Raw genomic sequence first — 23,033 nt, forward strand, 5'->3', positions numbered from 1 at the left:
AATTGAAGGAAAAGCCTTTTACAGATTCTGTACTACAACCATAGCTTATTGGTCCTTTAGAGCTGCATGAACTATCAGTCAGTTTGGAGAGTGGAGTAAACACTGGTGTGATGGTGTCATGTGTTGGGTTGCTCATGTACAGATAGGAGCCAGAATCCTCATTTGGGTAAGCTGGTTGCCCTATTGACTCATTACTGGCTGGTCTAGGCTCAGAGGTTTGGAGAGCACTACGCAAGGTTTCCATGTCCACTAGCTCTATGTTCTTCTCTGTACATGACAATTTAACATGACCTTGGGATGGAGAGGCTGTTTTGTCCAGGGTTTGAGTTGAATATGTTAAATCTATGTCTCTTTCTAATTCATCAGCTATAATGTCTTGCTCTAGATCAGAAGCAGGTGAAATTGTGTCACAGGCAGAGGTGGCTTGCTGAAAGCATTCATCAGGACATTTAATAGGATAGGAACCTTCAGAAATCATCTTGTTTACAAGGTTACTCAGCAGCCATGGTGAATCCGAGTCCTCACTAAGGTCAGGTTCGGATTCAGAATCAGTATCAAATTCACTGTTTCCATCATCGTCAATGTCTGGCATTAGTTTGGGCCCAATAGGAAGGTAAAAGGACCTGCGAATACTCTCCAAACTGTGATCAGGATCAATCTTGAGATCTAGTGGGCGGGAGACAGTCACATCTGTTTGGTCAATGGGAGCTGAAGTGTCGTCTTGGTTAATGCTGTTGTAATAATCCTCTAACTTTAACTCTGATAAGCTGCCTCTTTTGACCACATTTCTGTCCTCAACACAAGTTTCTGGAAGCTCGCTTTCTAGGCCTATATTTTCATCATCCTTACACTTGGCCAAGAGAAGTGAGTCTTTGATTCCCATGACTCCCCCAGCTTCCAACTCAGCCTCCAATTCTTGATCTGAAGTGGGTGAACTGGCCTCCTCAATGGAGTTGGTGAGGTGAGAGGACCTTCCACTGCTGCTGTCACTGCTGAGGTCCAGCTCGGTCTCTGAGATGGATGATATCATATTGCTCACTAAATGCCCACCACAGGAGAATGCAGCCTCAATTTCTCCTTCTATGTCTGAGTCAGAGCCAGGGGAGTGCAGGTCGTCACAATGCCGAAGAGAAGAGGAATATCGCTTGGAGTTCCGGCTTGTGAGGTCCGCCTCAATGCCTGGATCAGAGGATGGAGAAGTGGTCTCATTTGAGGAATTTGATGGATGTCCTCGCATACTTGCCCCAACGCTACTACGAGGTGCCTCTCCTTCTGAACTCAAGTCATCATTGAACCCATCCTGGCCAGAGTTACTCTCCTCTGTGTTTACTTCTGTTGGCATTCCTGAATTTGCAGGTCTGGCACATTGCCCATTTCTTTTGTCTGGTTCTTCATCCGATCCAGGGGTGCCTGTGCGATCGCAAAGGTCAATGGGAGATATACATTTGCTATTTAAATCACTTGTGAACTTTGAGGGTATTTCTTTATCCGCTGCCTTTTCAGGGATTCTGAGGTTTGTCCTCATGTCTGCTGTTATTGGCTGTTGTAAAAACTCTGTTCTGTAGCAGGTCTGGTCAGGGTTCAGTTCTTTGGCGTTGGTTTCACATCGATGTAACTCAGGAGTTTCTGAAGGTGGAGTCGGGTGCTGGATTTCTCTGGTCGCATCAAAACTGGAGGCCATACTATGATGAGCGAAAGACCCTGTTGGAAAGAGACATGGTTTAGCAGGCACCTGACCAGGATGAGATGGCGAATGTAGTTTAAGTGGCAAGCATGGTGGCGAGATGATATTCATGTTATAGTCCTCCCCAGCTTTCTCAGGTTCTTGGAGACCATGTTCTAGGGGGTAATGCCTGTTGCTTTCCAAGTGAAAGAAGTTAGGTTTTAACGGTGCCTGGGTTTGCTCTGCTTCCTGCCCTTTGGCATGTGACCCAGCTTTCAGTGCCAGACCATTCTGACCTTCAGAACAGGTTCCATCTTGGATGCAAGAATGTGTAAGGGAGACATGCCCTGAGAAACAGAAAACAAAGAGCATGGTTAGACTTCCTGTACCTGCCCCAGGGCACCTAAAGCCCAATAGTTTCCCTTTCGATATGAGCCTCAAGTTATGGGTGGGCTCCATCAGCATACTGTGTTGTAAATATCTACCTTCAAAAATATCATAGCTAGAAAATAGATTACCATAATATTGTGACAGGGAATATATTTAGGTAAGTATAGAATTACTATTATTAACTCTTCTCTATATATATGTATATGAGTTATAGTTACTTGAGAGTGTGCATGAAATGGGTTTTGGTGCCCGGCCTGGCCTAGCCTTTGGCCAGACCCTGCACCCAAACCCCCATGGGTGTGCACTGCTAACTATGTAATGTTACAATATCAAGGGAGTCATTTTAAGTTAAGGCAGACCTACTGACTTTGTCAAAATAAGAAAAGTGGGCCTATTAGCTTTATCAAGTGGTGAGCATATCAACATATATAAAATAGACCTATTGTATTTGTCAAAAAGTCACTAATAATTATAATCAAATGTATATTAATATAAAGTCACACATTGCAAGTTTAATGGAAATGACTGCCATTGATTTTTTTAACAAAGGCTTATTTAAAAAAATCAATATGTCTTTGAGTCTTTCTTTTAACATTTTTCCGGTCTCAAAGTACAACCATAGAACCCACCACATTGGGTCCCTGCACTCCCCCTGAGGAGCACACACCTCCAGCTAGGGATGCTTTGAAAGTAATACATGGCAAGCTCTTCTGGAGTCATGGATTTAATGACCCAGGAGGCCTGCTGTGTTTTTAAATGTTTTAATGTTGCTGGGGCCAGCTGCCCTCCACCCCAACATTAAAAAAAATGCTTTTCCCTGCTTATGCCCCATATAGAAGCACTTTTGGGGTCCAAACATATAAACAAAAATCCTTTGCAGGGCATTATTTGGCGCTCCTCGTCTGGCGTTGCGAATAATACATTCGCTGCTCCCCCTTTTTCTAGACCCACTCTTGATGAATCACCCTGAAACTTTCCAGGAAGGATTAACACAGTACGATCCATGCTGAGCTAGAGAGTCACAAAGTCTTTTGCAATCTTTACAACAAAGTCTTTAAGCATAGGATTAGCAAGTGCCCTCCACGCCAAGTTGAAAAATATGACACAAGCCTTTTACTACTTTTACCACTTCAGGTACAGTATTACAACTTTGAATTAGTAACGTGTCATCCATGCCGCCCTGGAATAAATGAAATAAATTAAAACAACTCCTAACGTGTTTGCTCTAGTTAAAGCTCATCAGAGAGGTAGAGCTTGTCCAGACACAAGCAAGCACCCAGTATAAGTCAGGACAGGACCCTTTCTGGCTTCGAGTGCACCAATAATTATGCAAGAAAGGAAGCAAAGTTCCCAAGTTTAGGTGGAGAGCAGCTCCTTTCTATTGAGCACCCCACAACACCACCACGCTCTGAATCTGCTCACCTCAAATGTCTGTTTCTCTAGCAAAGTTTTTAAGCGTAGGATATCAGAATAGTAAATCCTTACTTATATATACTTACTGTCACAATATTGCACAATATAGTTGTAATCGATATTCTGCTATACAATCGTTCTAGCAGGCAGATATGTGGTTGGGTTGTGAAGAAAGGGGATTCACCAGTATACACGAGTGAATAAACTAAGGTTTCTCTCATAAAGGTGGGCAGAAGTGGATGCTCTTCTAAGCTCACACTTGCAATTTTTATTTGTATCAAAAGGCAACTTTCCCAGACCCCACTCAAGGTTATATTATTTGGACAAACAGATGCATAAATATTGTTTCAGGATTTTACACGGAGAAGTGGCCGGTGAAGCCAGTTGCTCTATTTGTTACTCTCAGACGAATGGTGAACCACCCACTCCGATGTTCACAGGTTCCGTGACTCGGTTACTATCACACTGTTCCTCATGAAACGAGCAAAGGAATCATTTCACCAACTGTCCAGCCTATGAAATCATCGTCTGGCTGAAATGAAAGGAACAGCTGACTCACCGGCGGTTTCTTCATAATTTTCTGATAAATTAGTGGCCAATCATCTTGATTGATTCTACTGCTTCTTTATGGATCTTTGCTTCCTTTCCAGCAATTAAAGCTCTGCAGGTGCTCATAAAACCAATGAATCTTCTGATGATGGGCAAACAATTCTTTGTACCACAAAGGCTGACACGCCTGACAGACCTTTCCACTAAATTAAACTGTTTGTTTTAGATGTGAGTGTCGTGTGTTCGAGCTTCAGCAATTGTACATATGAGTTTTAGCATTTTGTAAACTTTGACTCCTTTAGTATTGCACATCACTTGCACTAGGCCCCGTGCCTCTTCACGTTTTCTGCAATGGAACAGGTTGTCTGGTTTAATCGGAATGTAAGACAGAATTTAACTTGTTTACCATTCACCACTACGTAGTTTCAGTTATATCCCCTTTCTTGTCATTGGCAGGCGGAAATGCACTTGTAGCATCTGAGTGTCAGTTGCCTACTGTTTTGGAAAAAAGGATGATGAAACTGGTTGTAGGATACTCATTGAAACAGTACGAAGTACACCGCAGTATGGTGGAGCTATTGCATGTGTGGATAGGGTTACATTCTGGGTTAGGTGTGCACATCATATTTGTGATTGGACTTAATATGGCAGGTGAGAATCCGTACTGGTGAATGAGTGTTAGGAAACTGGCGAATGAGGTAAAAAAAGACAGTGCCAAAGTCAACTGAGCGCAATGAAACTGCTTAAAATCAAAGTGAGATTAGTACATGACGGTCAGATGGAGTTTGAATTACATTGTGTATAAGTAAATTGCGCTGCAAAGAATCACGAGAGGCCTTTACCTCCTATGTGTGCTGCAGAATGCAGCTTACATAGAAAGACGAAACTTGGGGGGGGGGGAAATATTGTTATTTCTCTCTTTTTCGCCACTCTTACGCCTCTCTAGGGGTGGCATAGGAAACCATCTCATTCCCAGGTTTACGAAACCTTGTAAATCTGGGAATATGTCAGTTTCCATGGGTGTTGAGTGGGAACACCCACAACAACACCAATGGAACACTTCTTTCACGCATAATAATGTGTGAATGGTGGCCATGTCTACAAGGCCATGTAAAGCCATGCAAAGTGGCCTTGTGTGGCCTTGTAGATATGGCCCTGCTACCTGCGCAGGCTGCTTGTAAATTCGGCCCAGTGAGGTTAGGTTCTTGAGATGGAGCATAGTACTGGTAGATTGCAGGGAGGCAGTACGATCTTCAAAAGAGACTTAAGTACTGCTGGATGGGATAGGACTTGATGATGATGGATGGGTTTACAGTGCCCCTGAGTTGAGCATGGCATTCCTGGGTGAGATGATGATGATTATGAGATGGGGCATGGTGCCTTTACACCCAGTTCACAAGATTATCAGGAGATTGGGTATGATATTGGTGGATTGGGTTATTACATTCTTGTGGGTTCGATATGGTGCTGGCAGGTGGGATTCTGATATTCATGAGATGTATAGCACCACTGAATAGAGTTTTAATGTTTAGAAGCTAGAGACATGGTGCTGGTAAATAGGGTTACAATGTTCAGGATATGTGCAGTGTAGAATGAATGGGATTAGTTTACTCTGTGTTGTCAACGCAGTAGAACGCTAGGTGTTCGAGGTCCTATGCAGAAGCTCTGGGTGTGCAGGTTTCTTGGCGTGTTTGGACATGATATAGTTAGGTGATTGTCTTATCCTGTTCAAGGGACCACAGGACTGACAGGGATTACTTTTCCTCAACTGGGGTGGTTGAGGTTATTTGAAAATAGTGTTGTAGGACCGACCTACTGCAGCTCTGCAAAGTGTGATAAGTGCAAACATTCATGTACTTCACTCTTAGGGTAGTAAGGGCAAGGAGTCACAAGCTTCGCAGGGAAGTAGAAAGGGGGGCTAAGAGCTATGAACTCAACAATCAACCAGAAGACACAATAGCTTAAGTCCAGCCCAATGCTTGTCTTTTAAAGAAATGAAGTACTTCAACAGAACTAAATACTACACAATTCACTTTATGGTAAGCAAATGGAGGGTTGTAATCCACGATGGTATTTTACAGAAGGCATTACACCCTCCCACTCTAGCATACTCTCCCCACCCTAGTAACCCTAGGAACTACAGTTCCTATATCTCATGGCGAAGATATGAATTAGGTACAAGTGCAGATTATCAATGTTACCCTCTTGAGTTTACAATGCAAAGTCTCAAATCTCCCCAACTCTCTAGGAGAGAGCATCTCCCGCCCCTCTACTCTGGTAGAAGTGAAGCCTTGCGATGCCAGCACACCAGTTCTCGCAGTTCAGGTGGTGAGGTGAATTAGCCTGCCCTTTCTGTCTTGGTAGTAGCCGTTATTTAGTACTGACATCATTGGTTGAAGGTAGCATGGCTGGTCCTGGACCATAGCATTGAACCTCCAGCATTTGTGGCGTCCGAGGCCAATCAGGCTCACAGTAACGAGGTGCCATCCTGATCTTCTGGCATCGGCGGCACTAGTTCATGGTCTCCAGTGGTTGACAACTGTGCTTTTTTTGGTGCAGGCTCGAAGGCAATTTTCAGGTAGACACTGTGCAAAGAGACTGGGGGACCCACTGGCATTAGGGGTCACTCCAGACTTTGCTCTCTGGTACTGTCTGCTTTTCAGAGTGTTCAACACACTTGAATCATGCTGGGCTCTTTCTCCTTGACATTGTCTACTCCTGTAGGGCCAGTCTTACTTGTTCTATCTTGTAACAGACAGGCAGGAAGGCTTCTGGGCACCAGGCAGACCTTTCAGCAGGAAATGTCCCCTCACATTTTGGAGACTGAATGTCACGCAGAAATCGGCCTCGTCACATAGCAGGTCTTTGAGTACTTTGCAGAGCATGCTGGTCTAGAAGAACTTGGGGCTGTTAAAAGTGGATACCAATGTTATACACATTTTCCAGACAAGGGATGTGAATTCTCTTTGTCAAACTCCAAGACCAGTTTTGGTTGGTTCTAACTTCAGATGTTCTTCTCAGGCTGTTCTCCAGACAAAGCTTTTATGTAAAGTGATGCTTCTCGTACCAGGTAGCATTGAGGCTGTCCCAAATCAGAAGCACTGACCACATGAACACAATGAAGTATGAGTTCACTGCACCTAGCTGTCAGCCTTTTTAAGGCAGTAATCGGAGGCAAACAAAAGGTCAGGCCAGACTTAGAAACTTCTTTACCTTGAACAACAGGACCTGCAGAACCCCCCTCAGCACCTACCACAAATCAAACGGCAGTGCTCATGATGAACTAATCAGCAGCCTCTTGCTGATAAAGGGTTCATGAAATTTCTAAAGATAGCCTTGTCTCTGACAGTTTCTGGAGCTTGCATTGTCAGGGACATGCCTAGGCCTCTACAGAGAAGCTGGATAAGAGTGATGCCAGAGTCGAAATAGAAGACAGAATACCATGCAAGCAGGCACTCAGGGGAACATTCCTATGTACCATGCAAGGAACATTTCCCATCCCAACGTTGGTGTTTTTGTCTGATTTGAGAAAAGCATTCTTAACATATCCTAGTAAGGTAACCTTTTGGGAAATGCACTGTATTTCATGTTCAGTTTATTTTAATTGGTTTCTTATCTGTATACAATGCTCAACACCTATTTTACAGTGAACAGAAAACCATCAAATGTATTATAGTTAGAAAACATATAAAAGGAATGGGGTGCATTTATGTGTCATTTTCAATTGTATTTCTTTAGCTGTTATTACTTTAGCCCCACGCCGTCACACTGTCTCTTTCTCCATGTATTTTGTTTGTTTCTTTGGACTATTCCAAACCTCTGTCTTTATTTTCTCATCTCTTTTCAAAATGGCACATTTCTGACTTTCTCAATGTATAGGTCGTGCATCACTTTCATACTTATGTCTCTTGATACTTGTCTCAAATCTTGTTATGTCAGTTTTTTACTCCTCCTCCCATGCTAGTTATTATTTTCTTCAGGTACTCAATCCCTAGCTTTGGTACTGTGATAGACTAAACCTGAAAGTAAGTGTGTGTGTCCAGAAATCGGAACTTCTTCAGTAGTGACCAAGCATTCAATCAAGAGAGTGACAAATGGGTGATGGGTAAAAATGAAGGGAAAACATATTTTAATGGCACGTGGATACCCAATCAGATTGAACTCTGTGCCGACAGCCGTCATATTTTGATATGAGATTCTTGGTTGTAATGAATGGTGAGAGATCCAATGTGTGCCTATAATTGCTTTTACTGATTAAGCATTGAGAAAAGATATGAAAATTGTGAAACAATTAAATTGAATGTGGGCCCATCCTTATAGTTTGTTCTGCATGTTAGATTTTCCCCATTTCTTCTCAGAAAGAGCCAGTCCAGCATTGCAGGCCTCCACCAGAGCTTTTGGGAAAGGGTATTTCCAGCTTGTTGAGGAAACTGGGATGGAAGGTGAACATTTGATTGGTTCTCATCTCTGTGCAAAATAAATTTTGAGTTAGATCTTATTATTCTGTCCTAATCATTCTGTGCCAGTGTTAAGTGGCCTGGTATCATATCTGACGAGGCATCTGTTGGACCCCCGTCAGATCCATGCTCGGCTGGATAGGTCTTTCCCATATCCACGGTTCTGGGGAACCTTAAGTATTACTTTTAGTATATGTGCAAGGTGAGAGGTTACCTACAATAGTTTTCCCCGTTATTGAAAAGAATCACAGTATTTTCCAAGTCAATCCAGAGAGTGTTTCTAGATTTCTAGGTTTCATGAAGGAGATTAATAGAGATCATTTCTCCAACAATATCTCTTCTGGAGCTCCCTGTCAAGCATGGTGGTTACTACCTTTGAAATCCTGCATAACCACAATGTAAGGAGGCCTGGGACAAAACCTGGACCAGCAGATACCTCTGGTGCCAAAGGTCCTGAATTTCAAGTAGGACCGGAAGCATTCATCCAAAACATCATCTATTGTTTAGAGTACAAAATACACACTTGGTATGCGCAGAATGCTAGCCCAACCCCTCTTTTAGGTGGCGCTCTTAATGCCTGTGATGTGAGACCATGTAAAATGCACAAAGCCTTTACTTGGTGAAAAAACACCATAGATAACTGCTTAGGGACTACAGAACTCGAGCCTTGCCTAACACCAAAAACATAGAAGTTCAGACTTGTTCTGGGGCGTTTTATAGTTGGACAAGTTGAATAATTTGGCGAGATAAAGCCCTGGGAAGCCTCAGCTGACCACAGACTGTGAATCAAACTTGTTAGTGGTGGCCTGTGGCAATGGCTTGCTCGGACTGCAAGTGTGTCCAAAATTGTCATGTACTAGAAGCTGAGTTCTTGGACCTGCTATGGAAAAAGAAGATAATGCTAGCTTTCTCGGCATATTCTGGCATCAAGCCATTGAAAGAGAGGACATGTACTGCTCAGCTCCTAAGAGGCCTAACACAGAGCATCTCTGTTCATTAAAGGGATACTTTAACAGAGGAGGAGGCAGCAATCATACCATTGTTGAATCGCTTCATTGGAGGGGATCAATAAAGGTGACTGATTCAGCAACATATCACTCTTGACAAGTTGACCACTCCGCAGCGGTCTTAAGGTAAAGGCAGATGAGTGTTCTCTTTTTTAATTTTGGTTATCAACAGTAATTTTCTTCCCTCTCCACCCCCCTTAAAGTTAAGGTTTCTGGGTGATCACTCAGATACAATGATGGGCATATGAAGGGTATCTGATGAGGTTTATTTCATGTAGGTCATCCTAATGTCAGGCCACATGGATCATTGGCGTATTTATATAGGAGATCAGGGATATTGTAGGCTCGTTTGTCTCATATAGTCTGAAGGTTTTACTGTAAATCTTTGTGGGCGAGTCAAGTGCAGCCTGTTTAGCACTAGGGGAGTGACTTTTTGCTAAAGATATGATAAATTGCTCTTCTGATGTGGATGCGTCAATAACTTGGTAAAGTAAGTTACTTTCATTTAGATTCACAACATACATGCTAAAACAGCCTAAAATTGTGTCCTACTGGAAAGAAAACAATCTCCTATGTCAACAACATTGGCTAACTTGTAAAATGTACACTTTTCAGTTAATATGGCTCAGTGTAAGTCCCTGTGTAAATAATTATTTAATTTAAAGTATACGACTTTACTGTATTTTTGAGTTGAGTCCAATGGTCCCTGTTGCCCCTTGTGACAGAAATAAGGGAGGTGAGTTTGTAAGCAACCTCTGCATTGTTTGAACACCTCTCCTTTGTCACTGTGCAAAGTTTTTCAATCCACCATCTTGAAGATGGCATGTGTGCAGGTGAGTCTGTCTCCTTGGGGGACCCCTCAGATAGAGCACTGAGACAGAAAGCAAGCTGAAATCGATATGGGTGCAGAGTGACGCCGAAGCGAACACTTGGACGCATTGTAAGGCATCTATAGCGTTTCTTAATACCTATTCTTTCGCTTAGGCGAATCTGCTTAAGTATTTATGAGCTGAAATGGAACATCAAAGAGCTTCCTGTAGTCGTAACGTGGTGCATGGAACAAGGCACTATGAACAGTCTTACAACCTCAGTCAATTATGAGCCATTAAGGGGCAATACAAAAAGACTGAATTTGAAAATTTACATGTGGTCTGTCCTTTACTGGGTACCTAACCTTAGTAGATAGGAGTGTGTCTCTTACTGCTAAACTCTATGACAATAATGTTGTTTCATCACTCTGCTATTGAACAAACCTATTTATAGTCCTTTATCATGACTATGAATATGAAGCATAGATGTGTGTCCTTACTGGGCCGAAAACCCAGTTAATAGGTTTTTGTCTCTTACTTTCACCCAGTGGGGGATCCTCTGCTATGGCAGAAGAGCATCGCCGTCCCCGCTAGCAGCAGTCGCTGGAAACCTTTAACAACGAAAGGATAAAAAACTAAGGGGCGTATTTATACTCCGTTTGCGCCGAATTAGCGTCGTTTTTTTCAACGCAAATTCGGCGCAAAACTAACGCCATATTTATACTTTGGCGTTAGACGCGTCTAGCGCCAAAGTATGGGCAAATAGCGTCATTTTTTTGCGTGAACGCCTTCCTTGCGTTAATGAGATGCAAGGAAGGCGTTCCTGTCTAAAAAAATGACGGCGACGCAAATGCGTCGTATTTATACTCCCGGACAAAAATCCCGCCCGGGAGTGGTCGGGTCAAAAAACCCCGCATTTGCGCCACTTTTTAACACCTGGGTCAGGGTAGGCGTTAAGGGGCCTGTGGGCTCAAAATGAGCCCACAGGTGCCCTCCCCTGCCCCCAGGGACCCCCCCTGCCACCCTTGCCCACCCCAGGAGGACACCCAAGGATGGAGGGACCCATCCCAGGGACATTCAGGTAAGTATAAATTTTTTTTTTTTTTTTGGGTGGCAGAGGGGGGCCTTATTTGTGCCCCCCTACATGCCACTATGCCCAATGACCATGCCCAGGGGACAGAAGTCCCCTGGGCATGGCCATTGGGCAAGGGGGCATGACTCCTGTCTTTACTAAGACAGGAGTCATGTAAATGGCGTCTGGGCGTCGTTAAAAATGGCGCAAATCGAGTGGAGGCGATTTTTTGCGTCAACCTGACTTGCACCATTTTTAAGACGCCCTAGCGCCACTTTTCCCAACGCCGGCGCTGCCTGGTGTACGTGGTTTTTTTCCACGCACACCAGGCAGCGCCGGTCTGCTTGCGCCGGCTAACGCCATTCAATAAATACGGCACCCGCATGGCGCTTCAGAATAACGTTAGCCGGCGCAAAAATGTTTGCCGCTAAACTGCGTTAGCGCAGTTTAGCGTCAACAAAGTATAAATACGGGCCTAAGTTTGTTATCCTTTCGTTGTTAAGGGTGCATGGCATTGGGGATGACGGGGATGAGGGTAGTGCACTGTGCACTTCCCTCAGTGCGAATGTGTGTTTGACAGTCCATCTCGGGCCGGCCAAACACACATGTGCACTGTGCTCTCTCCAGCCCGTCACTGTGTTGCTGGGCTGCAGAGAGCAGGCACAGGCTCCCAGTCTGCCTGGGAGTGCCCTGGCTAGGCGCTTCCAGCCAATCCTAATGCTGCTTTGAGCAGCGTCAGGATTGCCCGCAGGGCAGGCTGGAAGCCTGTGCTACCTGCTGGGGAGACGGAGGAATGGCGGCGAGGCACACAGGTAAGTTTTTCCTCTTTATATTTTTATGTTATTCATAGTTCCCCCTCACTCCACCGCACACTCCCCCGCCCCTTGTAACCCCCACGAGCCACGACTGCTCTCTCCCTAAACAAAATGAACAACAATGCATCTTTGTTATACCTGACAGCCTTAGGGTGGTCATCTTCCAACTTTTTGCCTGCCTCCCTCTCTCCATTTTCCTGATGCTGTTTTTTTCGGTTTTAGGACTATGTGCACTTTACCACTGCTGTCCAGTGCTAAACTGCATAGGCTGTCTCCCTTAAACATGGTAAAATTAGTTCCTACTCCAATTGGCATATTTAATTTACCTGTAAGTTCCTAGTAACGTGCACTACATGTGCCCAGAGCCTGTAAATGAAATGCTACTAGTGGGCCTGCAGCACTAATTGTGCCACCCACTTAAGTAAAAGGCAGGACATATACTTATGTGTTTTACATGTCATGGTAATGAAAAACGGGGGCGTGGCCAAGAAGCCGAAGATGGCGCACGCCTAATCCCCTCGCTCCGGAGGGGCCGGAAATTCTCTGTTTATCCTGTGCCATCCCCGGGGCAATTAGAGCTGATGCCGGAGCGGAGACCTGCGTGGGTGCGCTGGGCGCCTGCGGAGCTCTGATTAAACCCTGCCGCGTGCGCCTGTGCCGTGCCTGCGGGCTCTGGGGCTTGCGGCCTGCCTCTCCGCTGGAGCCGGGGACCCGAGTAAAGGTGCAGTCCGGGGCACGGCTAGCCCTGCGGCAGCATGCTTCGAGAGAAGAGTCGGACTGGCCCGGGCCGCTGAGGTACCGCGGTCGGGGAAACCAAGTGAGCCCCCTTCTGGCCTGGAGCCCCGTGGAGGGCTGGGGGCCCCCCGAGAAGACGCTGACGTGGTGGAGTGAGCCGCCGGGAGCTGCGCAGCATTGGTTTTCCGCGGACCGGGATAACTGGAGGCGGCCACGGGCCGGGCCACAGACGGACCCTCTGTGATCCGTGGAGGGGACTGGCGGTCGGGAGCAGCACGAGCGCGGACGTGCGCTGCCCGAGCCGCGGGGCGAGGCTGGGGGCCCCGCCGCCATGGAGGCCTGCAGGGGCAGCAGTCCAGGTCCGGGTGATTCCTGGCACGATGGGCACACGCCCTGGGTGGCACCAATGATTCGTGGTGCGTGGCCTGGTCCATGAGGTGGCCCCCCGGCAGGGGGCAAAGGTCGGGAGACCCCAGCTACCCAGGGCAGAAGGCCAACAAAGGAGACCCCCTGGTGAGCGGCGAAACCTGCAGTGATATTCCGCACAGGCGGTGCAGTGGCCTTGGGCCCGGTGTCTTGCCCGACGTTCTCCGAGCCGGGGGGTGCCAGGGGCCACCCTGCTGCCTCTGAAGTGGTGGGGGCCCCGGACTGACCCTGACGGGGGCGCGTTCCTCAGGGATTTGAGCACCAGTGAATGGCCACTGGGCCGAAAGTGAGGAGCAGTGGCGCCGCGCTTCACAGTGCCTCGCTGGGGGTGAGCGGCCCTCCCTGCGGGGCCCGCCTGTTGAGGTTGGATGGGAGCGGCAGGGGACCAGAGTCATGGATAGTGCAGCACCCTCTGGGCATAAAGGGGAGGACATGCAGGACCATCCGCAGATCAAAGTACAGAACACCCTAGACAAAATATTAGGGGCGATCAAAGACACTAAGTTAACGCTGCAGCACGACATCAATCAGGTCGCGGTCGAACTGGGCCGCCTGAGGGCTGACCACCACAAATTATCAGACAGAGACAAAGAGACAGAAACCACGCTGGCCGAAATTAAACCAAAACAAAAAGATCTACAGGCCGAAATGACGCACCTCAGGGACAGAGTGGAACACCTAGAGCAAAGAGCAGAGGACGCAGAGGGGAGAAGCCGGCGGAATAACGTACGGGTGGTGGGTCTCCCAGAGGGGGCAGAGGGATCGAACATGGTGGAATTCCTCGAAAAATGTCTGGGCACAGTAGTGGCGCCGGGCCGTCTGACCCCCTTCTACACCCTGGAAAGAGCACATCGTGTGCCCTCGGGCCCCTGGCGCCGGGCAGGCCCCCCCCGGGTGGTGGTTGCAAGATTACTACACTACAGAGACAGGGACATCCTGTTACAGAGGGCACGAGAGGAGGGCCCGTTTAAGGTTGCAAATGGTAAGGTTACACTGTTCCCGGATTTCACACTGGAGGTGCAGAGTAAGCGTGCCTCATACATGGCAGTCAAGAGGACCCTAAGGGAAGACGGTATTCAATACTCATTGCTGTATCCGGCTAGACTGAAAGTAATACTAGATGGTAAAACAACATTTCTTCAATCCCCTGAGAAGGCATGGGAGTGGCTGGAAGCCCGCGGGGTCCAGACGGGGTAGCACGTGAGAGAGGGTCCGGCTGGAGGCGGACCGCGCCGGCCCCCTAGAGGGTGGCATGCCTGGAGCCGCCCCCGCTTGGTGCCATCCCAGAATGAAAAAGAGAAGGGCAGGAGGGCGGCACTGGAAGCAGCAGCCCGTATGAGTGGAGAGGGGTCCCCCCTGAGTGCTCTGGAGGAGAATCGGACGAGACCGCGATGTCATCGGCTGGGGGCTCGGGCAGCTCGGCGCGGGCCCCGAGGGTAACCCCGCAGACCGCGGACGACCTTTAACGGCTAGAGGCTGGCCGGAAAATCCCAGGGCAAGGTGAAACTATTGAACAAGAGGCCCCTCCCTGCAGGGCCACCCCCCTACTGTAATCTCGCCCGTACAGGCAGACTGGCGAGAACTGTAATTAAAAGTTGGTATAAGCTGCACTGTTGCACAGTTTTTTGGGCAGCCTACTGTTCGAGAGGCGCCCTGGGGAGGGGGAGTTGGGATAGGAATTTACAAGTTAAGATGGCAATGGGGGAAGAATGTTCGGAATACAGCAGAGGCCCACTAGTACGCAGGGGGAAGCCGTAGCAAGGAAAGCAAGGGGTAGCTATTATAAAGCTGAACGTTAGGGGGATGGGTTCACCGACCAAACGGCACAGAATACTGACTTACCTAAAGAGGAGGAATATACAAGTGGCAATGCTACAGGAGACCTACCTAGCAGCTGGTGAAGCTGAGAGACTGAGACGCAGATGGAGGGGTCGGGTGTTTGCAACGGAGTACTCGGCATAAGCAGGGGAGCAATGATCTGGGTCCGAGCAGGGGTCCCCCTCGAGATAAAATCTTCCAACATAGACCGTGAGGGGAGGTTTGTGATTCTGGAGGGGAGGTTGCACGGCACACCGATTGTCCTGTGCTGTATGTACGCCCCCAATCAGGACCAGATCCCCTTAATGACGCAACTGTCTAGCCACCTCACCCGCCAGAGGAGAGGGGAGCTCTTGGTTGGGGGTGATTTCAACAGTATATTAGACGTAGACTTGGATAGATCCACACCGCCGCTACAGGGTGCAGTGACAAGCAAGATAGCCAGGAAGCTTGGTGAATGGTTGAACTCTTGGGGGCTGGTGGATATCTGGCGGGAACAACACTTACACAACAAGGACTATTCATACTACTCAGGCCTTCACCGGCTTCACACTAGAATTGACAGGGTGGTGTGCACAGCAGATCTCGCACGGGGAATGGTCCACTCAGAATATCTGGGACGTACACTGTCCGACCATAACCCCCTACTATTAACATGGAGGGCGACAGAGGTTAGGCCCCCCATTCCGACTTGGAGGCTGGCCCCTGTGGCACTTGAGGACCCAGCATATAGAGACGCCCTGAGACAGCACCTGACTGACCATATCCAGTCCAATAGAGGATCCACCACCTCTAGCTCAACGGACTGGGAAGCCCTCAAAGTGGTGACAAGAGGTTTCTGTCTGGGACAATCGGCTGGAGTATGACGTACACTTGAAAGGGAACTGACTAAGCTAGAGAGGAAAATACATGAGGGGGAACTGAGACAGGGGGCGGACGCACAAGAGAACGAGGAATACAACCAGGCAAGGAGAGACCATTCCCAGATCGAGGAACAACTCAGATGCCACAATACACAAAAATATTTCGCCTCCTTGCAGTCTGAGGAGGGTAGGTCTGGGAAAATGCCAGCCTGGTTAGTGAAGCGGGGGGGGAGGCCGAGCCTATCTTGAACGTGTTGGATAAGGAAGGGGTGCGTAGAAGTAGGCCGGGCCCTATAAATGACGCATTCAAGGAATATTACACTAATCTATATGGGAAGCCGGCCGAAATCAGTGCGGAGGTCTTTGATAATTATTTACAACAGATACCTCTGACGAGCTTGGCGACCGAAGACAGGGATGGACTGTTGGGCCCAGTGACATTGGCAGAGGTCAGCGAAGCTATAGCACAACTAGCCCCTGGGAAGACCCCGGGAACAGATGGCCTCCCTATGGACTTTTATCAAAAATTGAGAAACAGTTGGCTCCCCAGTTAGTAGAAATGTATACGGAAGCACTACAAAATGGGATGATGCCGGGCACCATGAGGGAGGCATTGGTGGTCCCGCTCCCTAAGACAAAATCCAGGCAGCCCTCGGTGACCGACTTCCGCCCCTTCTCAATGTTGAATAGTGATTTTAAAATACTCAGTAAGATCATGGCCAACCATTTGCTTAGCCACATACCTACTCTTGTACATGAGGACCAGAACGGTTTCGTCCCGAATCGTAGCACCTCCTTGAACCTGAGGCGTCTCTTCGCGGTCCTACATATGCCCAATGGTGCGAAGCCCGCATCGGGGGTGTTGCTCGCAGTGGATTTTGAGAAGGCGTTTGACTCGATCAGATGGGACTACTTGAGGGCAGTGATGCTTCGTATGGGAATGGGTGAGAGCTGGGTAAAATGGGTGGACTTACTATATGCGTCACCACTGGCAAGAGTAAAGACAGGTAGGACAGTGTCTGACACCTACCCAATTCACACGGGAACCAGACAAGGTTGCCCCTTATCCCCACTATTATTCGCTCTGGCCATTGAGCTTCTGGCGTCCCAGATGCGATAAGACGGCGTGGGCAGAAGTGTGGAATGGGGACACCACGAACATGTCATTTCACTATACGCCGATGATATACTTATTTACCTTAGAGACGGGGAGAGGGGTCTCCCATGGGCACTAGGGAAGCTGGAAAACTATGGACTATATCGGGACTACGCCTCAACCGTGGTAAAACATTCGGTTCCCCATATCGCTGTGTTGCGAGCGCCCGACAGCGTGCCCTGGGGATATGATTTGGGCCCCACGAACCTTCAAGTACTTGGGCATACAAGTATTTCATGACAGGACAGACCTGCGCGGGGGTAACCTGGGTACAGCACTGCGTTCCCTGAAGTCCTCTGTTGGGTTCTGGCGTTCTTTGAAATTAACGATAATGGCTGGAATAGCATTATCTAAAATGATCATGCTTCCTCGCCTCCTATATTACTTTGCTAATTTGCCCCTCCCGATACCAGCAGCATGGTTTCGTGAACTAAACACCCTGCTCAGGGAACTCATATGGGATGATGGTCGGAGACGCACCTCGCTCTCGATACTATGCAGGCCAACCTGCCAGGGGGGCCTAGGTGCCCCAGATTTCGAAGCCTACTACTTAGCATCCCAATTGCAGTGGGTGGCCGGTTGGTTTACTGGTAAGGGTCAGCTAGACAGGTGCACCATCCACGTAGATGAAGATATAAATCTGATCATCGCGCGAATGACAAATAGGAAGCTCACTCCCCACACAGACAGCCTGATGACAAGAGTGGCGGCGGCGTGTTGGAGGAGATGTGCGAAAAGGGTTGGAGTGGGCCCTCCATACTCCCCGGCACTACCATTAGCGGTTCTTGCGATTGAAGCGGGAGGGAAGAACCAGGGGGGCACGAGCCTCGGGCCATGGAAGAGAGCGGGAATAGAAACAGTTGGAGACCTGTTCCATGAGGGAGTGCTGAGATCCTTCACTGACCTTGTTAATGGTGGAGTCCCACGGGGACAGTTCCTTCTGTTTTGTAAACTGGTGCATACACTAAAAGTGCACTGGGTTACGGTAAATGCAGAGCCGGTCACCCACAGGGTGTTGCATCTCCTATTGACATCAGGAGAGGAGACCCATCTAATCACTAAACTATATTGGGTCCAAATTGAGGATGCACTAGACTCCCTGCGGCCTCTAAGAGAGAGATGGGGAAGGACAGTCGGTAGGGAACTGACTGATACAGAGTGAAATAGAGTTCTGGCTTACCCTCGGACAGTCACTCGCAACACACGGCTGCGATACATACAATACAATTATCTTCACAGAACGTACCTCAACCCACACCGGCTATCATTAATTTATGGGGGAGCTCCCACGATGTGCCCTAGATGTAAGGATGCAGACGCAGACTTCGACCACATGGTATAGAGTTGTCCGGAGATCCAGCTGGGGTGGGTCAAGGTGATGTCTGACCTATCGAGTTTTTTTATATGAACCTGACTCCGACCCCTGATTTATGTTTACTGGGCCTCGGGGCTGGCCTGCCACGGGGGAGGGTGGAGGGCCGCTTCCTGGACCTGGACCTGGTTCTGTACAGGAGACAGATTACGAAGGGCTGGAAGGCACCGGGTCGTCCCCCTCGGATTGAGTGTAGACGAGACGTGACGACATGGACCAGAGCCGAGCTGCAGGTTCTGAAGAGCGAGGAGGTGAAGGGACTGCGCCGCCACCCTATTGCCCCAGAATGGGAAGTAGCAGTGATGAGCTGGGACAATATAGCGAGGGGAGTGGGGACAGGTATGGGCACACCAACAGAACTGGGAACCTAAGTAGACAGTAGGAAGGGAGGGATATTACCACACCTACTAAAACGTGACTAAATTGAACATTAACGAGACCGAGATTGAACATGGGGCGGGGACAATAGTGGATGTTGCCTTGGGCATTGAGTAGTAGACAGGCTGGACACGGGAGGCACCCCATCCACCCAAAATTAAACAAAGTCAATGAATACCGTCACCCTATACATTGGAAAAGTCAGAGTGTGGCCTACCCCTGCATAAGTAATTACCGCCCCACACAGTGCCATCGTGTTCAAAGTTCTGTTTAATTATTGTTTGATACAAGGTAAACCTGTTGTATAGTTCCAAGAATAACACAGTGATATAACGCCCATTAGGTGGAACAGCCCGAACAAGAAAAACTAACACAAACATTCTGTTCCAGCATAAGACTGAACTATAGACTCAATGCACAATGAGGTGAAACCACCAAAACAAGAGCAGACAGCTGTGATATTAACACTGTTAAGTATAAACAAGATGAATACATGATTACGCCGTAACCAAGATACTGTCTGTAAAACAACAAAATGTTAATAAAAATATTCAACAAAAAAAAATGGTAGTGAAAAACTCATAAATTCATTTTCAACTACTGTGAGGTCTGCTCTGCTCATAGACTAGCATTAGAACTGCCCTCATATACTTTTAAGTGGTAGATTCTGATCTGTAAGGAGTAGCCCTGTCCTATTTAGTATTGCCAGAATGGTAATAGAAAATCCTGCTTTCTGGTAAAGTTGGATTTAATATTACTATTTCAGAAATGCCACTTCTAGAAAGTGGGCATTTCTCTGCACTTACTGCCATCTATGCCTTACAGCCCTATCTCCAGTCCACGTTTGGTCTGTGCTGGTTGACAATCCCCCTTGTGCATTCCACCCAGACAGCCATAAACACAAGACACTCAGAGCCTGATTTATGAAAAGTTAGTGCTGCCTTTACATCATTTTTTGATGACAAAGTGGTGCAAACTTACAGGTTGTAAGCTTGCGCTGCTTTTGCATCAAAGAATGACGTAAATGCTGTGCTAACTTCATAAATCAGGCCCAGAGTCTCATGTGCATTCATCTGCATACTGAATGGTTCTCACTGGCAGGAAGGATGGAGGAGCTCTCTCTTGAACTTCAAAGGCTAGTGGTCTGCCCTCACACAAAGGACTGATAACGCCCCACAGGGATCCTGGCAGACAGGACTGGGCTGAAAGGGGAATGTGTGCACTTCAGATCCACTCCTGGATCTACACCTGAACTCTTTTAGAGGAGCTGCCTGGCTGCCCAAAGGACTCATCTGGACTGCTTTGCTGAGAAGGACTGCTGTTGCCCTGCTGCCTGCTGGCCTCTGACTGTGCTGGAAGGACTTTGCCTACCCCAAAAGTACTCTCCAAGGGCTTGGATTGAGCTTGCCTCCTGTTCTGAAGTCTCAGGAACAGCAAAGTCTTAATCTACTAGCTCTTAGCTAGTTCTCCAACTTCAGCGATGCCAGGAAGGACCTCGGCGATGATAGCCCTACCGCAGCAGTCTGCTCCTGCTCCATGGACATTGCTGCATGCAACGACTGCGGCCTGCAATGCAAGTCCGATGTTGCTGCGACACCACTGACATCACGCAGTATCAGCGTAACACTGTGAAGTCGACACATCCCATATTGACCGACTGGATCCATCAACCCCACCGGGTCACAAGAAACCAACGCATCACCACCAACGCCGCACCAGCTCTGTCTGCAACTGGACGGAACCGATCCCTCACCTCACCTGCCTAGCAGTATGAAACCGACGCCTCAACTCCCTGGACGCCGTAAAGGTCTGACGCCACACTGGTTCCAGGGACACTTCATCTCCATGACTCCGAGCGACATCTTTGTTTCTTTGTTTCCAAAGGTACTGTGCCTGGGAGTCCGTGCGACTTCGTCACCAGCGCCAGAGGTGTCAGATTATTGGGAATGACTCTGTCAACAATGCCTTGGTAGCCCCAGTTGGAGCTATTGAGTTTCTAAGTGCTCTAGTGGGACTTATTCTTTAAAAATGTATAACTTTGCTTGTGTACATTGGATTTACACCGTTTTGACCTTATTTTATTCAAATAAATCTTATCTATTTTTCTAAACCTGTGTGGTGTGTTCACTGTGTCAATGTATGAGTTATTGCACAAATAACTTTACACATTGCCTTCTAAGTTAAGCCTGACTGCTTTGTGCCAAGCTACCAGAGGATGAGCACAGGATAATTTGGGATGTGTTGTGCCTTACCCTGACTAGGACTGTGGTCCCTACTTTGACAAGGGTGTATACCTCTGCCAACTAGAGACCCAATTTCTAACAATCTCCAACTCCAAACCCGACTAGTTATTGGGGATGGCTCTTATTGTGGCCCTAGCTCCACAGAGGGATGCTTAGCATGGGCAGCTTCTCTGCAATGGTGAAGGAACATCTAGCACTAGAGCAATGCCAGGATTGCATGGGGAGCCTCTGCTGGGGTCCCAGGGACTGCTGGAACACCATCAGGAGAGAAGAGGAGCGAGGCGGCTGGCGGCAGTGGCAGGACAGGTACTTTTTAAAAAAGAACATTTTTAATATTGTCCTCATCTCGAGATTTGTAGTGGCTGCCGCTGTTTAATAGCTGTCTTTCTTCAAGTCATATGGATGGGGACAGATCTCTCTCTGTTGCAGTTTATATTGTCATTTGCCTTACTTTAATCCTAAACACAATAGGTAGGGTGAATACTTCTTGCATGGTCCTAGGTAAAGTAAGAGAAAGGGATTAAGTCTGGGTCAGTATAAACTCTAAAGATCAGGGTCCTTAAAAGGGTGGGTTTGTGCAAATTTGAGCGCTACAGAAAGACATGTGCAGCGATGAGCACAAATGCAGCAATTGGGAAATATGTAGCACTGAGTACATGTGTATCACCAAGCACATGGACATTGAGTACATGTGTACCAGTATCACCAAATCCATGAACAGCACAGATTGCCTTGCACAGCACTGACTACATATAATGCAATGAATGATGCCTGAACTCATTGAGTGCATGCACAACTAAGGGTATATGTGTAGCGCTAGTTGCATTGGTGTAAGTAATTCTATTTATGTAGTGCTTTCTACCACTAATGAGACATTGAAGTGCTTTACGGCGCGTAGCACACTTCTCCAAAACCCAATGTTGGAGGTTAATCCAGTGGTTATTTGATCGGTGGTGTGCTCTCAAGAAACAACTGCATGCATTTACTCCAGTTACTTTGTGATAGATTATATTAATACCAGTTGGGGGTAATGATTAGTAGAGGCTATGTGGTTTTAGGTACATGGTTGGTGAGCTAGATAGGCTGCAGGAGTTTAGATAATGTTAGGTTAGAGGGATGGGGTTTTAAAGGTGTGGAGGTTGTGATCTATGAAATGAGGGATCAGTCAACTGCAGAATGACAATAAGAAGGATTAAGGCAAACAAGCATGAGGCTGAGAGGAGGCTATACTCAGAAATAGAAGGCATGCAGGGGATGGAAAGTAAGAAGTGGGCCACTCCAGAAAAGGAAAGAGGAATCAAGCTGAAGTAAGTCAATGCCACTTTTTCATGCAGGGTTTTAGCAGTATAGTGGTAGGAGGCTTTCTGACATCGCATGCAATCGTAGGATGTAAGCTGTAGAAAGAAACAAAATTATACATAGTGCTCCATGTCCGGGGCAGACAGCTTAAACATGGGATTCTGTGTGTACACATCATTTAAACATTCAGCCCTAGCATGTTATGTACCTCGCCTAGGACATACCTTTTAAACATAGTCTGGAATATCCCAACCTTGGTACAGAGTAAGTATGCTGCACAAGGAGAGTTGGCATTGAAAAAAGCAAAGGTCTCTTTTAAAAATCTTCTCTCACTATTCTGTAATTAAAAATGTTTTCAGTCACTCACTATAAATTAGTTATTTGGCACTGGCTAATTGCCAATAAGCAGTCAGATTTATACCTGGTATGTCACCTAATCCCACCCAAGTGTATGTTTTGCATATTTGTCACCTTTGTAGTGTATACATTGTACGTATAAGCAAAGCAGAGTCATTGAGGCCTGTGGGTTCCATTTTGAAAGCCCCTAACCGGTTCCCATACACAAGAT

At 47.4% G+C, this 23,033-nt stretch overlaps 1 protein-coding gene across 2 annotated transcripts in view; it reads right to left on the reverse strand.

The window, feature by feature from the left end:
• The window catches only part of MAPK8IP2 (mitogen-activated protein kinase 8 interacting protein 2), a 237,283-nt gene that overhangs the window by 88,802 nt on the left and 125,448 nt on the right, over positions 1–23,033 (reverse strand). The window contains exon 5 of one of the 2 annotated variants that reach the window (XM_069229474.1): positions 1–2,010. This exon is cut by the window's left edge and continues 654 nt beyond it. In XM_069229474.1, the coding sequence (XP_069085575.1) occupies positions 1–2,010 (2,010 nt within the window). The remainder of the gene's footprint in view (positions 2,011–23,033) is intronic. The other variant, XM_069229475.1, reaches the window with a different exon arrangement.

This window comes from Pleurodeles waltl, chromosome 4_1 (genome assembly GCF_031143425.1).
Source record: "Pleurodeles waltl isolate 20211129_DDA chromosome 4_1, aPleWal1.hap1.20221129, whole genome shotgun sequence".
Taxonomy (NCBI): domain Eukaryota; kingdom Metazoa; phylum Chordata; class Amphibia; order Caudata; family Salamandridae; genus Pleurodeles; species Pleurodeles waltl.